This window comes from Apis florea, unplaced genomic scaffold (genome assembly GCF_048593485.1).
Source record: "Apis florea isolate Af1SG1 unplaced genomic scaffold, ASM4859348v1 contig_3081_pilon, whole genome shotgun sequence".
Taxonomy (NCBI): domain Eukaryota; kingdom Metazoa; phylum Arthropoda; class Insecta; order Hymenoptera; family Apidae; genus Apis; species Apis florea.
In genome coordinates, this window is record NW_028256703.1 from 5,516,948 (window position 1) to 5,534,114 (window position 17,167).

Here is a 17,167-nt window from a genome sequence, read left to right on the forward strand (position 1 = left end):
AATTTTTAAATAGTAATATAAACAAATTAAAATCAAATATTTAATATATAAATTCGAACAAATTAAATTTGATTATACTTAAATCTTATTTTAATATAATATTATTTTATTATTTATTTTATTTCAATATATAAAATGTATATTAAAAAGTGAAAAAAAAAAAATGATTTTAAGATGATTCAAATAAAAAGATAAAATTGAACTTTTAGAAAATCTAGGTATAATAAACATAAGTAATATAAAATATTTTATTTAAGTATTTATAGTTTTTATATTTTATTAAAATAGATAACAAAATTATTGTTCTAGTAAATTTTGTTAAAATTATTGTACTAGAAAATTTTTATTTTATTTAATCCAACAAAAAAGTAACATTAATAATTTTAATATTTATATAATATACATTGAATTTATATATTTGAATAGAGAAAAGGAATATAATGATTGATCGAATAAAGGAAATATCTTCATGAAAAATAAGATGAAATAATGTTGCAGATTAGATTTTTTATTGCCATAATAAGCTGAAATATAAAATTATCCATGTATAATTTTATGATTTAAAAATAAATTATTATTTTATGCAATGCTAAATTTATATAAAAACTTACTTTATAATTGATAATTGAGGCATGCCTGGATCAGCACCTTTCCTAAAGCCTGTAATAATAAATTAATTGTAAAATAAATTAATCAATAATTTACATATAATGGATTAATCTTATTTATTATAATATAATATTGTTGCATATGAGTTATTTATAATTGTTAAATAAAAAAAAGTTGTAAGAAAAAACTAACCTAAGAATAATATAGCGGGAATAAATCCCCAATGAAATATAGCTTTGCTCACATCCAAAATAATAGCAACTTTTTGCTTTGTACGCGGACACATCGCCATTTTTATAAATTTGTTATGTACAAAATTAATATAGATTAGATTAATATTTATATATATTATAATATAGAATATATGCAATTGATGAACTTCGATATAATGATGAGTATACGTACAATGAAATTTTGAACGATTATGAAAATCAAATATTATTGAAAATAAGCGTATATTTTTATAATTATAACATGTGTTTCTTTTCGTCAATTAATCAAATTTATTCGATCATACAAATATCATATTAAGTCATATTTTTATTTTATTTTGTTTTCTTAATCAACAATTGAAATTTCGACTATTGAAGACAATCTTTAATTTCTTTTGATAGTATATCTATCTAATATTTTGTAGTTCATGCTCATATTTTGACGGTTCGTCCATTATGTAGAATATTTCAATTTATTTTTTCATTTTTACTTTTCTCTCAATGGTAATTTTATCTATTTATATCTGTTTTTAAATATTTTACTAAAAAAAAAAAAGAGAAAGATAATTATATTTTTTTAATATTTTGCAAACATAAATTTATATTAGTATCTTTAAATTTATATTAGTATTATTAGTATCTTAAAATATTCTTTCAGAGTTCATCACATTATTGTATTTGGGGTTTATGTGATTCAAGGCAATATTGTTGCGGTGATAATGTTTGCTGCAATGAAACTGATTTTAATATGTTACTCGTAACGTACGTTTAATATTTGTTTAATTTAATATCATATATAAATAATAATATTGACAATTTCACATTAACAGGATCATTTTTGGGACAATTATCATTATGACGTTCTGTTGTATTTGTTTTTATTGCATCTCTCGGCGAATTTATACGTCTTTTCTGAAAAAATACTTTAAAATTATATATATTTTAACTCAAAAAGAGTTTAAAGAAAGAGAATGGGAAGATAAGGTAAATATTGCAATGATTAAAGAATCAAAAGTAGAAGATTGCGTTGTATGAATAGAAAAAAAACAAAAATTATATTCTAATAAACATTATACTTATATATTCTATATTATATTTTTCTCAACCCATTATTATTGATAATTTCCGATAATAATTAAGAAATGCACATGCATTTTTGATATTAAAAATTATTTTATTATGCATAACAAAACAATGAATAATTGTGATAAATGTGATAAATAAAATTAATATAATTAATAGAATAAATATTTTCGAAAAAAAAAATATTTGTAAAAATATGAAATTTTATTTTTTTTTGAAAAAAAAAGAATGACCATATAAATTTTTGAAAAGAAAAGAATGATCATATAAATTTTGTTGTTAAAAAAATAAAATTATATAAAACAACTAATACATCAATCAATCAAAATTTTTAAGTTATGCAATTTATTGTATTTGTGCTGAACAGCGCTTTAGTTTGTACTAATTTATTTATTACAATTTAGTTTACTTATATTGGCAATCCTGTGTTTGATGACGTCATTGTAAAGTTCCGAAATTGAAATCAATAAACGGTGTGCAATGTTGTGTGCACATGATAGTCGAAGCGAAATGGTGATTATATCAAAACAATTTGGCAGAGTGCATCGTTTTTATTTGTTAAGTACGAGAGTGTAAATATTTTGTTAGAAGATGGCCCGAAACACGAAGAAAAAATTGGCGATATTCGCTGGAACATCAAAATGTTTAATATATGTGAGTGATTTTTTTCAATTTCAATATATTTGTTTCAATATTGTTTATTTAAAAATATCGAAATTATTATTTAGAAGTTATTTTTTATATTTTAAATTTACAAAAATTTCTTTTTAAAATAAATTACGAAAATCTTAATAATTTTTTCCTAATATAAACTATGCGATTTTTTTCTTTAATCGAATTTACCAAATATTTTTTTTTTTATTTAAAGATGATCGCATTTACCTCATATTAATATTAATTTCTAAATTATATTTAATCCTTCTCTTTTATCTTTTTCATATAATTATATACAATATATTATATATAATATATGATATTTATTTATGCATTATTTAAAATTTAAAAGAATAACTTGTTTTAGGCAGAAGCAAAGTACTGTGCCTCTGAAATGCCTGGAGAAATAAAATATTACGAGTGAGTTTTATCTAAATATATTTATCTTATAACAGTGAAGAGAATAGGAGATTCCTTTTTTTTTTCTTAAATAGTAAAATATTTAAATTAAAATAATTAAAAAAAAATGATAACAATTAAGGAAAAAATGGAAAGAAAGAAGAAAAGAAAGAGAAGGGCAGGAAGAGGAGAAAAAGGAGGATGAAGAGAAAAAAAAGAAAGATAAAAATGAAGTATAGAATATGTGTTAAAATGAAAATGTATAATTATATATTTGCATATATCTTTTAGGTGTCCTCGAACCGAATATTGTTGCGGTATTGGTTGTTGCGTATCACCTGGATTACATTTTCATCATTTATGGTATTATTGGTGCGCAAAACAGTTTACAAAATTATTCCGATATATTTTGTATTATGTTTGCATTGAAAATAAAATTTGTAATGCAACTTTTTTTACAATTTTATCATAGGATACTAGTTATAATTATGTTTCTGGTATGCTCCGGTGGTGGATGGTGGTATCGATATTGGTTACAAGGAAGATATAGAGCAGCTGCATCAGCTATTCCAACTAGAGTTTCCAATTCGCGAGCTCAAAATTCTCTTCGGGGCGGAACGATGTGTCAAGGGCAAAGAGCTCGTATAACGTATAATTCAGCAAGAAATACTGTTTTGTTGCATCGTATGTGGAAAGGCGAGTGTATTAAACTCGTAACTATTAAACAATTGTGACTTATTCAATGTTGATCAATTTATTTGTATTGTTAGGTCCACAAAGAAATGGAGCGATACCCACTTACACCAGCAACGCAACAACGTCGACTCATTATCAGAATATGAGCGTTATGTTAAATGATGCGAATTGTCCATATTATCAATTATATGGTCCACCTCCAAGCTACGAAACCGTGATGGCTCAAACACGTGGTAAAGTATCTAATCCGGCTTCGCCAGAATCAACGAATGCCCGATCATCAAGCATTGCGTCAAACGCAACGAATTCAAATATATCTCAATGTTTCTCATATACGTGCAACCTCTCTACAGGATTGAATAACACATTGAATCAAAATACGCAATACTCGAATGGTGATACGAGTTCTCGGCAACTTGAACGCCGAGAAGGTATCCCGTTTGTGCATTTTCCTCAATATTGCTCGGTCACAGACGGAACAATTAGGCAAAACGTATGTCTTCCTTTCGTCTATCGAGAACAACAATTCGTTCCTAGAGATACCTTTAGCCATATATATCAAACTAGTTCCATGAATTGTGTTCCATATCCGTTAAACAAATCAAATACCTCGAATGCAGAGAATCAAAGTTATCGAGTGACGAATACCGAAAGGTATACAATGGTAGAATGTACAGCAGGTAGTAGTAGAGAACAAGAAGTTTGGGAGTCGGATGATCGTTCAATTTCCAATGTGCACGATAATCAAATAAAAAGGAATGCGAATGAAAGAATGAAAGAAAAAAATCTAGAAGAAGAAGAAGAACATGAATCGGCAATAGGGACAAGTTTTTCTTCTCTCTTTAAAATCGAAGGAAGTAGCTCGAATGATTCGAAGTCAATCGAGAATTGGTTGGAAAGTTTTGATTCAGAGTTAACAAATGATCGTCGTATTTATGGTGGTTCTTTAAAAATAACCGGCAGATATGCTGATAAAGAAAGATTAGACAAATATTCCGTTCAAAGGGCTTTCTCGAAAATTCTGCCCCATTCTTGCGATGGACTTATTAATACAGAGCCAGCGTCTATCGATATATCTCATAACGTAAGTTCTTTAGAAGGAAGAGTTAATGTTAGTGCGAGTTCTTTTCAATCAAATCCATCCAATAATGTGATATTAAAATGTTTTGTTTCCGACAACGCGTCTTTGTCCGTCGAGAATATCCAAAAGTTTGAACAGTCTCTTTCTCGTCCCGTAAACACTAGTACAAATTCTGATCTTGAAAGTAAATATCGATTAGACAGATCTAAATCACTGGACTGATCACTCATGGAATACTCGTGAAATACTTACATTTGCTATCGTATTATGCATATAGTGCTTATTCTTATACTCGTTATTAATTCATACGTATTCGATCACGTTATTACCTTGAAATCGATCGTGTTAACGCGCTAATATATATTATGAATCGCGGTAAAACATTTAATTCATAAAGTTTCTCCTATAATCAATCCAACGAAATGAACGCACTATTGTTTTCTGTTTTCAAAATTGACTTTTGAATCTCTCTCTCTCTCTCTCTCTCTCTCTCTCTCTCTCTCTCTCTCTCTCTCTCTCTCTCTCTCTCTCTCTCTCTCTCTCTCTCTCTCGATTCATTTATCTTTTTATCTATTTAAATACATTACTTATCTATGATATATCTATCTAGATATTTATTTTATCTATTCATATCTTTCAATAGACATGGAATTTAATTTCATTAAACTGGGAAATGTACTTAAATGTTATGTTTTATTTGACGTTGAGATCGTTGAAGTCACGAAATTGAAAAATCGCCAATACCTTTAATATCAATGTAGGATATATGTGATACCATTCAGATTCTCAGAAGATAAGAGGCTGACGGGACCACATTTGACACTATTCGTTCAATTTATCTCGATTATTTATCGATTATATACGGAAATAATTTATTATCTATCAACAATCGTTATTACAACGTGACTCGATTAGATCTCATTTTTTTATACAATACACGATACTGCCAAAAAATTTTTCGATCTTATTCACTTCGATAATCGCTTTAAGTTATAAAGTTAATCGATTAAAAAATACATGCTTGATTATCTCCTTTTTCCTTCCACTTACGAATGAGCTCAACCAATTCCAATTACGCACAAAAGCGTCCCTCGACGCTGTAATTAATCGTCCTACATAAACGAATATGTCGAGTATAACTCATTAGCGCACCCTTTTCTAATCTTGGCACGACAACTTTACAAGCTGTATAACAGTTTCTTATTCTATAATTATTAGATTAAACTTATTATATAAACTGTTTCGTATATTGTATTTTCGAGAAAGATATGAGAATCGGATCAATGAAATTGACGATGTATCGTATATTTTATCGAACAAAGGGGACCGTATTTGATTTTCAATTCGAACATCTATTACGTGTTTGTGTGTTTTTCTAATATACACTTTAATACAATTTTGCGATTATTTTTCGATCAATATCTTGTCAAACGCAAGTCGATGTACGTAATCGTTATTAAGTTATTAAGATACGCAAGCAAGAATTTCACGATTATTGTTAAACTGTTAGATGGGATGATGGCAAAACGGAAGATACACATGTATGCATGCGTGTATACGCGTGTATACGCGAAAGAAAATTTGTTGGCCGACTGCCGAGAAGCTAAAAGAGTATATTCGAGCATATAGAATGATGAAACAGGCAACCGATGGTGCGAAAAATGGTGAAAAATCAAAATTCAAGAAAAAATATTGGATTTTAATCCGTATTTACAGATAATACTGAAAGCCTTTTTCCTTAAATAATTATCGAATATTACTTACCGATCATTCTCTTTCTCTCAAGTTATGTACTTGAAATCGCAATATCAGTGAAAAATGAAGCGCACGAATCAATGTCATTGTCGATGTTGTTAAAAGTAAGAAGGCATGTCTACTACCGCGGAACAGATTTATCCGACGGAATGTGCGCGCGCCAGAGTTGCAGTTATTTTCGCAGCACGAGTGCAGCGGAGAGTAGAAATCGACTTGACGTATCATCGCGTTTTTAAATTTTCATTACAAGTTTTTTAATTGTAACAGCGGTCCAAAAAGCAACAGTGTACGTGCCAATAACAAGATTCGTTAGATAAGGTAATGTCGATTAGAGATAATCGATCGAGCTCGTAACAAAGAAGATATAACGATATGCACAATATATATATATATAAAATATAATATTATTTATTAAAATTATACATATATATATATACTATATATAGTATATATACAAATGCGTGTATGCGTATGCATTTAATACATAAGTGTATACATGTACATGCACAATTATTTTTTGTAATCGAATCAAAGTGGACGAGCTGTTTTAACAGTCCAATTGAATAAAGGCTAATTAAATAACGCATAAGATATAAAATAACACGTCGAGTTACTATCGTATCGGATTAAGGAGGGTCTTCTACATATATAAGTTCAGGAAACATTATATTTTGTGTGCGTGCATAGTCTGCGTAACTCTAACGATCGATAACTAGTCCAAATGATCCTCTCACCGTAACGTGCAATCATGTTCGTATTAATATATTGTAAGATATATATTGTACCTCATATGAAAGATTGTCTTTGCTGAAATAAAGACAAGATATTTATTCATATAACTTACAACATATATATTTTGATCATTAGCGATCATTACTTGTTACGAGTTTATTACCTTTTTCGTACAAAATTGATCGCATTGAATTCCGATTATCGAATTGTTATTTCTCTACATATCCCGAGTTTATCCACTAAAATTATTCTTCACACGGATAGAATTATTATTGCACGGTAACAGATTACCGATCGCGCAAAAAGAAAATTTTTCGAATGGTTAGATTGGAGAGTTAGCGAGTCGATTGAAATGCGAAGGGATTGCGAAGGGGCGAGAAAGAAAGGTGAAGAGAGAAGAAGAAGAAAAAAAAAAGAACCGAGAGGATGAGGAAGAGGAAAAGAAAAGGAAAAGTATAACTATAAGAAAATGTGATTGATCGGAAAAATAAGACTCGTAATGGTTAGAGAATAAAATGATATAAAAGAAAAATAAAGAAAGGAAATGAAAAAGTGTTACACTGACTGGGATGGTAAACGATATTGTTACCGGCACGAGGTGACGATAAAAGATGGCAGGTGCACTCAGCCTCGGAGGAAATCAATATTGAGAGAAGATTGGTAGAGGGGTTGAGGTGCATCGAAGCATCCCCCCATAAGAGAGAGCCACGGAAAGTTAGGAACGCGCCGATATAACGGCCGAACTGAGGGAAACGGTGGAAAATGTCATAGTCTCGTGGACGGAACAATTTCGAGCGTAATACGAGAACGTTCTCCTTGATTTTTCATCCATCTTTCTTTCCATCCATTTCTCCGCTGTCCCGTCGCATCGTTTTCTGGTCGGTTCCCGTCTACTCCCTTTTGTTCGAAAATCCGTGTTTCGTCGTCGTGAAGCGACTACTCGGTACAGTGAATCGATAAATTGTAAGTGATAGTGCGCGGTGATTACGCGATCGTGCTGGACAAGATGTCGGTGAAGGTGAGTGATACGAGTTGAAGAAACAGATGGATAAGAATGTTGTTCCAGAATCATCATCCGATCAGAATCGGATGATCGGATGACGGATAGACGATTTCGTTTCAATCGATTCCGAATAGCGATCGAGCTTCGATCCCGTACCTTTTATCTTACAGTTAATTTCTTTATTTTTTTTTTTTTTTATTATAAAGTGTTATCCTATCAACTGCGTACTCGACTTATTACGTAACGTAAATGTAATACGAACAATTTTCCTGGATGAGATTCTTCTTTCAGATTATCCAGATTATGTATTACTTCCGAATTTGACAGTGCATTATCGCGTAAACAATCCATCAATATATACATATATTATACGCGTATTCTCGTCCCAACTTAAATTATATATAAATTTTTTTCTTATTCTCGTACGATGATGTACCATCGTACTATTGACGCAATACGCAAAATCGAATATTATCCAGTATACTTATAATGTTAGAATTAAAAAGAGAGAGAGAGAAAATCGCGTTACATCCTGTATACGATTAGATACGATGATATTGGAGTTTGCGTTGAAGTTTTATAACGGTGTTGAAATAGAGATTCGCGAACTATGGATAAAGTAACGTGTAACGCTTGCGATATCGCTTGAAAAAGGGAAATTATTCCGTGGTAATTGTCCCGTCTCACAGATACGAGTACGTGAATATGAGGGAAGACAATATGAGACAGAAAGCATTTTAATCGTATTAACGAGGCTACAAGTGTCCGTTTCCTGTTAGGAGGTCAGAGACGAAACAAGCAACTCAATTGTAGACGCGTGCGCGCTCTTCTTCGGATCCTCGTGTTTGCACGCGTGTACTTGCTCGCGCGTACGTAGTTTGCAGTTTCAACACGAACGTTCGTCGTGTTTCTTTCGCAAAGTGTCTCTTCTGTTTTCTTTTCTCAAGAATTATTATTTATATATGTCGATATCTTATCTTTCTCGACAATGTTATTATTATTTATCGTCGATTTTTTTTTTCCGTTTTGACGAAAATCAGAACGTATATATATATATATATAATAATCAAAAATAACAATTTTCAATAACGTCATTTCACGCGGTTTAAACATCTTTTCGATTTTGATAGTTTCATCGAAGAAACTAAATTGAAAATCCAAAAAAATAAAATATGTGACGCTTTCTATACGCGATGCTACAATTGCAAGCATCATATGGATTCGGATAGAATCGAAAAATTCTTCGCAAGGATCGATATATATAATCAATTGTATATCACCGTTCAATTTATTTGTATTTATCTATATTTTGGTTTTCGTCCATAGTTAGAATAAAATTCACACTTGCGATTTACGCTGCGCATCATCGTTGAAGAAGACAGTCGTGCGTTGTTCGTTCGTTCAAGACGAATAAAGAATCTACTCTGTTTTTCTCTCTACTTTACTCGACCGTTATATATTCTTAATTTAGAATCATTTACTTCGTTATTTCGTTACACGCTGCGCAAACAATTTCAAGTTAGCGAAGACAGTAGCGCGTTTTCTCTCTCGTTTTATTTCCGTTTATGACTTAACACGTGGTCGTCGTATATCGTTGCCTCTATTCCCCATTCTATACGATCGCACGAACGACTGTACAAGCGGCCATTCATTTCCATAATTGAAAACAATTCGGTTAAAACATTTTGCAGGAATTTCGCGGCTTTTAAAAAGATTGGCCAGTAATTAATTACACTATCTCGTATATTATACGGCTATGTATTGTGTAATAAGGCTTTATCTTCGGCAAAGTCGTTCCGTGTCAATTCATAAAAGAATGTGGAAAAGAAGGGATGCCTATTTTTGATAAATAAACGCAAAAATAAGTTAATTTATATATATATATATATATTTATGGGTAGCGCATTTACGAGCATGATTTAACACGTTTATAATTTTGTCTTAGATGATGATGTACAAGCAAGCCGAGTTCGAGGACGAAGATAGCAGTAGCATCGGTTCCGTGGCTTTGAACAGCGAGGGCATTAGCACATCGGCCACGCATATACGATACAATTCGGTTAGTAATTCGGAACTCAAGAGAAGGAATCCATATTTTTTTTTTTTTTTCCCCATCGTCATTGATCCGTGAAAGTAAAGCGTACGTAACGTTTCGACGCCTCGTAAAGATAAAATTGTTAACAGGAGCGAAAAGAGTTAAAGATACACAGAGTAAGATGTAAATTGTAAGTATGAACGTATCGTATGTATTACGTAGGGGATCTCGATGTGGAGGGCGAGGAGCGCTCTCGAGAGATGTCTTTTCATCATTTGCGCGGGCCTCCTGTTGATGGTGATGATGCTCTCGATAGTGATCAACAGCAAGAACGGTTGGGACGAAGCGCAGATACTTCACGTTACCTCCCATGGAGAAAGTAAGAGGTGGAACGCGGTTCCAAAGTCGCGATTTATAATTTATGCAAATTAATAGGGATAAGAATTTATCGATTCGGAGTGTGGCGGTGGTCCATGTGTTTGTTTCAGATGGTACATACTGTTTAACCGAGCACTGCATTACGGTAGCCGCTTCCATTATAAACAGCATAGATCGTTCGGTCGATCCATGCGACGATTTTTACGAATACGCGTGCGGCGGTTGGATCAAGAAGAATCCTATACCGGATGGGCTGAGCGTGTGGGGAACGTTCGACAAGTTCGAGCAAGAAAATCAGCTAATTGTGAAAAACGTCCTTGGTAAAAGAGGGGGAAATCCTTGGTAGAATCCTTCTTGATATCGGTGGTTGTTAAAAATTTATCTGTTATTAAATTAGGATCAATCTTCCCTCCGTTTCTCTCTCCCTTTCTTCTCTCCCGCCGCTTCACTCCTCCTCCTCCTCCTTCTCGTTTCTTCATTTCTCATAGTTTTTCTCTCATCTATAGAGAAACCATTGGTCGAGATGAAATCAAAGGCCGAGAAAAAAGCAAAGTATTATTTTCTCTCGTGTATGGACGCGAACGATACGATCGAAACGCTCGGTGCGAAACCAATGTTGGACTTGTTGGATACTATCGGTGGATGGAACGTTTCCGGCAAATTCAATATAAGCGAATGGTCTTTGCAGAACAGTATGCATATTCTGCAAAATGTTTACAACATGGATGGTTTATTTACATGGGCGGTAAACGAAGATGATCGAAATAGTAGCAGACACATTATACAAGTAAGAAACGAAGATGGATATTTCGAAAGTGAAGCGAGAACAACGTTCGAACAATTTTTTCAAAAAAAAAAAAAAACCGATTTCTTCGACTTTCAAGATCGATCAGGGAGGTTTAACGCTGCCAACCGTTGACGATTATCTCAACATCACCGAACACGGTAAAGTGTTGGCTGCTTATTTGGAATACATGACAAAGGTACACGCAACGCGAATGATTATCGTCTCGTTTATCTCGTCCATTTCGTCCTCTTTCTCTCGTAATCTCGTAATCTCGTAAATCGATGAATACAGTAATAGTACAGGTACACCTCGTACACGTTTGCAGATCGGCGAGCTGTTAGGCGGAGAGACGAACTCGACGAGGAAACAGATGCAGGATGTGATACAGTTCGAAACGAAATTGGCGCGGATCATGACGTCACCCGAGAATCGTCGGGATAAAGAAAAACTTTACAATTTGATGTCGTTGAACGAACTTCAACGCAAAGCGCCTTTCGTAAGTACACAAGTAGAGCCGCGTGAATCCGCGATGATATTGGTCGGCGTTTTCATCTTTGATCTAAATACTTAAAAAAAAAAAGTATAATAGTACTAGGTAGGTAGATAAGTAAGACGGAAGATAGGTAGGTGGATAGGTGATAGATAGGTAGTAGGCGAGGAGTAGAGTAGAGTAAGTAGACAATAGGTAAGTAGTAAGATTATTATCATCACCGTTCTATATAATCGAGGATTCGTTTAATTTTTAGATGTCGTGGGTAGACTATTTTAAAAATGCGACGCGCACCGTTAACAAGAAGATCAACGACAAGATGATGATCGTGAATTTTGCCCCGGAATATTTTATCAAATTGTCCAACCTGGTATTAGACTACAACAAAACGAACGAAGGAAAAGTGTAAGTTTCCTTTCCCTCCCCGAAACCCTCCCCAGAAACGAACAAGCATCTCTTTATCCCGCGTATCCTTCCCGCTCTCTCTCTTTCTCTCTCTCTCTCTCTCTCTCTCTCTCTCTCTCTACTTTCTCCCCCCTCCCCCCCTCTCTTACCTTGCTTCCCTTTTTTTTTTACTTTTTCTCTTTCTCTTTCTCTTTTCTCCCAAACAGGGTACTGAATAATTATCTGGTTTGGCAAACGGTGAAATCACTAACCGCCTGCCTGTCGAAACCGTTTCGCGACGCTTACAAGGGCCTGAGGAAAGCTTTGGTCGGTTCGGAAGGCCGGGAGGAGCAATGGCGTTATTGCGTCAGCGATACGCATAACGCGATGGGTTTTGCGATCGGTGCCATGTTCGTTAGAGAAGTTTTCCATGGAAAGAGCAAACCCATGGTTAATTTACATTTACTCACTTATATACTTTTCGATAATAATGATAATAATAATAATAATATATTATTATTATATATATATAAAATTATTAGTTAGACACGTGCTCTCCGTTTCTCCCTATTTGGTTGGGAGCACGTTTCACGGGCGAATTCGGCTTTAAATCGGGATCAAATCGATTCCAGGCGGAGAAGATGATCGATCAAATACGGAAAGCTTTTACCAAGAATTTGAAGAATCTGGATTGGATGGATCCGGAAACGAGGCGGGCAGCCGAGGAGAAAGCGAACGCGATTACCGACATGGTCGGTTTCCCAAATTTTATCTTGAACCCGTACGAGCTCGACGAACGTTACAAGGATCTGGCGATCAAGCAGAACGAATACTTTCAAAATAACATACGGGTGAATAAGTATAATTTGCGAAAGAATCTAGAAAAGTTGGATCAACCTGTGAACAGAACTACGTGGATCATGACACCGCCAACGGTGAACGCTTATTACTGGCCTACGAAAAATCAAATGGTTTTCCCAGCAGGTATCCTTCAGAGCCCATTCTACGATATGGAAAATCCGAACAGTTTGAATTTCGGTGGTATAGGGGTCGTGATGGGACACGAATTGACTCACGCGTTCGACGATCAAGGTGAGCAAGTGGAGACGACGTTTCCTGTTTACGCGCGAAACCAAAAATATAACATATAATTCGTGTTCGTATTTATCCGTCATTCTTAGGAAGGGAGTACGATTTGCACGGGAACTTGAATCATTGGTGGAACAATGCCACGATAGAGAGATTCAAAAATAGAACGGAGTGTTTCGTCAAGCAATACAGAAATTTCGAGATAAATGGCCGACACGTGGACGGATTGCAGACATTGGGTTAGTCGCGTTACCGTTCGCAAAATATCGTAATGGTATTTTATACACACACACACACACACACACACACACATACACACATATATCGTTTTCACATTATCCACGCATCACGTTATTACGTACGATTCATTTTTATTGCAGGGGAAAATATCGCGGATAACGGTGGTCTTAAAGCAGCGTATCACGCGTATCTTTCGACCCCAAAAAGCTACAAGGATCAGCTATCCTTGCCTGGTCTTAATTTGACGCATCGACAATTGTTCTTTCTGAATTTTGCTCAGGTAAAAATCGTCCTTCGTTTCATCCCCCTCCCTCTCTTCTCGCTCGTCACTTCCTTCGAATCGCGAATCTTTTCATTCTCGAAGAGCGAGCGTGAACAGGATGATAAACGTTTGTTCTCAGGTTTGGTGTTCCACCATAATGTCCGAAGCGGTGGCCCTTCAAATCGAGAAAGACGCCCATTGTCCATCGAAATACAGAGTGATAGGATCACTCTCGAATCTACCAGAATTCGCCACGGAATTCAATTGTCCCGAAGGCTCGCGGATGAATCCGGTTCACAAATGCGAAGTGTGGTAATGCGTCTCGTTTTCCTAGAAAATCCTTTGTCCGGATTGTCGATGCAAAAAAAAAAAAAAAAAAAAAAAAAAGAAACCGCATCGTTCATCAATCTCATTGTCGGTATGATATACGGTATAATGTACGGTATGTATCGCGATCGACTCGTTGTCGAAACTCAAACAAACAAACAAATAAAAAAAAAAAAAAAAAAAAAAAAAAGAAAAAGGAAAAAAAAAAGGGAGAAAGAAAAAAGAATGCTTCCGCTTCTATCTTTAGAGCTAGCGGCTCTTCCTTCGACGTTTCGATTTTTACTCGGTTACGAAAATAAACACGTTTCGCGGCGACGCGAAGTAAACTCGGTTTGCGCTTTATCATCCTTCCTCCGATCGTTTCTTCATGTGGGATTGGATTCGTGAACACGAATAAAAGAAACGTCGAAAAAAAACGTAGAAGCGACGAATGCAACGAATCCAGTTTGCGACAACGTGATTTTCAAACGTTAAATTTAATTAACGTCCATTTCGCCGATTTCGCGTGATTTATTCGAAATTCTAGCGAACATAAATCGATTCAAGATCTCGCGGCTTATGCGCGTTCAATGTATCGATCCGTTTAAACTGTGTATTCGACAAAGTCAGCTTTGAAGCTGGATTTAGAAAGATACTAGGACCATATACGGTTATACGAATCGTTCAATTTCCCCATACGATATTGCGTCGTGCCAATGTTTTTCACTAACAAATAAATTCACTATGGTTCATCGCGATCACTGGAAATATTTAATCCATTGAATCGACCGACCGACCGACCGACCGATTGACCGACCGACTAACCGATCGACCGATCGACCGACCCAACAATCGACCAACTGACCGACTTTATACCATAAGCGAGCATGTTTCTACGCGATAACTGATTTTTCACTTTTATACTTATACTTGAAATCAGTATTGATTATCCGTTCGAAACGATTCGACTACGCGTTACAATTTTAATATTTACGGCAATAAGTTTACAATACGCTTGTAACTGTATACAATTTGCTTGAAATTTAACGCAGAACACATATCTATTATCCACATATCTATCCGATATTGACACGATATTAACCAAACAAGGGAAATTAGGGGAATTAGGAGAACGACAATTTTAAAATATGAAAAAAAAAAAAAAAGAAAAAGATAAAGGAAATAAAAATTAATGAAACGTAAAAATAAGGAGGGGAAAAAAAGAAAAAGAAAGAAATAATCAATTAAGTTGGAATTTTTTATCCGTTTCTCTCATTCGTAATGGAGAAGCAATTTTCACGGATCTCGATGAGCCATGGCGATCACAAACAGCGTGTTGCTGTAATTTCTGCAGGCAGGAAGTAAAGAGTCTAGCATTAAGCTTAAGAAATTAAATTTTCTAAAAAAAAAAAAAAAAAAAACTACGTACTATATATATATATATATATATATATATATATATATATAGTTTATATATAGGATGAAACCAATATTCGTCGAGCAATATTCGAAGAATCGCTACGAACGTTCGCGAACATATACATATTACATATATAGATGTACGTGTGTATTTCAAATATATGTTAACGCGTATACGAATTTTATCAAGTGTATCGCAAAGACGAGAAGTAGAATTTCGATTGTTGCAATCACGAGGGGAAGAGAAAGGATAAATAAACGATGATCTACTTTTATCGTACTTTCGATGTTACGATGTTATCGTAAGAAACGTACATTTGATTGCTTCGTTCGTTGAATATCGATATTTGCACGCACGTTCGGTGCAACGATAAAGATTCTACTCTACAAATACAATACGAGATCTAAATTATCGTTTAATTTAAATGATTATTTCTTGCAAACGTGATTAATTAGGTATTCCTAACACTTTGATTTTTCTTCCTCCGTGTTTCGACCATCATCGAACGAACGTTCGTAGTTGAAGAAAAAGAAGAAACGATTTGTCAAAAAAATTACGCGCGTTTCATGCTCGATTAATTTTTTTTTTTTTTTATCTCGATTCGACGACGAAATAAAAATACAAATTGACGACGGCCTCTTGTTGTCTTCTGCGTACACATTTTATAAAAGAATGCAACAAAGTTCGACGAACAAGTGTTGTGCGTCGAATGAGAAGAATTCTTAGAAATATTACATAATATTCGAAAACATATATTTCTTAACGACGCACATGTAAATCAAATAAAAAAAAAAAAAAAAAAACAAATAAAATAACGAGAATTTTATTAGGAATTAAAGGAAAAGAAGAAAAAAGAAAAAGAAAAAAAGAATGGAATACGTGAGAAATTCGTATATATTTTTTTGCATTTCCTTCCCATCTCTCCTCCCCCTTCCTTCGCTCTTGCGAATAATCAAATTTCAACGCCAAAAGTTAAGACGAATTATTTAAAAATCTCGTTTTATCGATCTATCCTGCCGTATTAATCGTGCTCGGGATAATCGTGCAGGAAAAATTACGTAGGATCCGAAGAACGATAAACGGTACGAGTGTATTCGATCGAGATTAAGAGATCGCGATCGTCTCAACTTTCGATTTTTTTCCTTTCCTTCTCGATCGAATCGAAGATCGAAAAGTTTTTAGAAAACGTCGAGTACGTTACGAAAAGAGAGTACGTTAACGTTAAAAAACGAGTTGAAAAGTTGGCCAATTTGTCGAGAATCGTTATTTTGCAAACACGACACACATTGCAGAAATGTTATTTTAAGAGTCGAGTAGCGATCAGTCGTTCGAACGATACGGCAAACGTACCGAATTTATCGATAAAAAAACACGTTCGAAACACGTTCGAAACGTTTTAAATAATCAAAATCAGAAGTACAAAGTCGAGAATTTAATCCACCACCACTACTACATGTTTCACGTGTCTCCTTTTCTTTTTTTTCAACTTCAAGATTTCAACGTTTCAAGATTCAATCCTGTACGATTCACGCTTTCTTTCGCGATCGTTATA

General features: G+C 34.0%; 3 protein-coding genes and 1 long non-coding RNA gene across 12 annotated transcripts; 2 read left to right on the forward strand and 2 right to left on the reverse strand.

Moving 5' to 3' along the window:
- Positions 1-324: 324 nt before the first annotated feature.
- Positions 325-6,682, reverse strand: Tom7 (translocase of outer membrane 7). Its single transcript, XM_003694797.4, has 4 exons — positions 6,499-6,682; positions 802-1,363; positions 612-660; positions 325-524 (listed from the first exon to the last, which is right to left on the reverse strand). Exons 2-4 carry the CDS (start codon positions 899-901, stop codon positions 509-511), a joined length of 165 nt encoding a protein of 54 aa, XP_003694845.1. The 5' UTR covers positions 902-1,363; positions 6,499-6,682; the 3' UTR covers positions 325-508.
- On the forward strand, positions 1,652-5,418 carry LOC100869511 (uncharacterized). 2 transcript variants are annotated; one of them, XM_086909141.1, is made up of 7 exons: positions 1,652-1,805; positions 2,309-2,558; positions 2,926-2,978; positions 3,100-3,174; positions 3,249-3,329; positions 3,430-3,653; positions 3,728-5,418. In XM_086909141.1, the coding sequence occupies exons 2-7, from the start codon at positions 2,496-2,498 to the stop codon at positions 4,954-4,956; spliced, it is 1,725 nt and encodes a 574-aa protein (XP_086765267.1). In that variant the 5' UTR covers positions 1,652-1,805; positions 2,309-2,495; the 3' UTR covers positions 4,957-5,418. The 2 variants fall into 2 exon arrangements, with proteins under 2 accessions (XP_086765267.1, XP_086765268.1); XM_086909142.1 differs by lacking the exon at positions 3,100-3,174.
- Positions 3,860-14,442, forward strand: Nep3 (M13 family metallopeptidase neprilysin 3). 8 transcript variants are annotated; one of them, XM_086909134.1, is made up of 13 exons: positions 3,860-3,886; positions 10,170-10,283; positions 10,482-10,638; positions 10,748-10,957; positions 11,144-11,424; positions 11,522-11,620; positions 11,750-11,920; positions 12,171-12,319; positions 12,526-12,748; positions 12,931-13,390; positions 13,480-13,626; positions 13,768-13,907; positions 14,029-14,442. In XM_086909134.1, exons 2-13 carry the CDS (start codon positions 10,170-10,172, stop codon positions 14,203-14,205), a joined length of 2,328 nt encoding a protein of 775 aa, XP_086765260.1. In that variant the 5' UTR covers positions 3,860-3,886; the 3' UTR covers positions 14,206-14,442. The 8 variants fall into 8 exon arrangements, with proteins under 8 accessions (XP_086765260.1, XP_086765258.1, XP_086765257.1 ...); XM_086909132.1 differs by lacking the exon at positions 3,860-3,886 and adding an exon at positions 6,669-6,807; XM_086909131.1 differs by lacking the exon at positions 3,860-3,886 and adding an exon at positions 7,874-8,239.
- LOC147657553 (uncharacterized) lies at positions 6,876-7,827 on the reverse strand. The gene is made up of 2 exons (XR_015292296.1): positions 7,385-7,827; positions 6,876-7,296 (listed from the first exon to the last, which is right to left on the reverse strand). It is a non-coding gene; the product is annotated as an uncharacterized LOC147657553 (long non-coding RNA).
- Positions 14,443-17,167: the final 2,725 nt, after the last annotated feature.

What these genes read in the sequence shown, in the direction of transcription:
- Tom7 (XM_003694797.4), bottom strand. Translation starts at nt 901, where the DNA reads ATGGCGATGTGTCCGCGTACAAAGCAAAAAGTTGCTATTATTTTGGAT. An exon ending in TCCCGCTATATTATTCTTAG is followed by an intron (nt 661 to 801) that starts GTTAGTTTTTTC and finishes TTATTATTACAG; the next exon opens with GCTTTAGGAAAGGTGCTGAT.
- LOC100869511 (XM_086909141.1), top strand. Translation starts at nt 2,496, where the DNA reads ATGGCCCGAAACACGAAGAAAAAATTGGCGATATTCGCTGGAACATCA. An exon ending in GAGGATGAAGAGAAAAAAAA is followed by an intron (nt 3,175 to 3,248) that starts GAAAGATAAAAA and finishes TATATCTTTTAG; the next exon opens with GTGTCCTCGAACCGAATATT. An exon ending in GTTGCATCGTATGTGGAAAG is followed by an intron (nt 3,654 to 3,727) that starts GCGAGTGTATTA and finishes TTGTATTGTTAG; the next exon opens with GTCCACAAAGAAATGGAGCG.
- Nep3 (XM_086909131.1), top strand. An exon ending in AATTGTGAAAAACGTCCTTG is followed by an intron (nt 10,958 to 11,143) that starts GTAAAAGAGGGG and finishes TCTCATCTATAG; the next exon opens with AGAAACCATTGGTCGAGATG. An exon ending in ATGGAAAGAGCAAACCCATG is followed by an intron (nt 12,749 to 12,930) that starts GTTAATTTACAT and finishes AATCGATTCCAG; the next exon opens with GCGGAGAAGATGATCGATCA.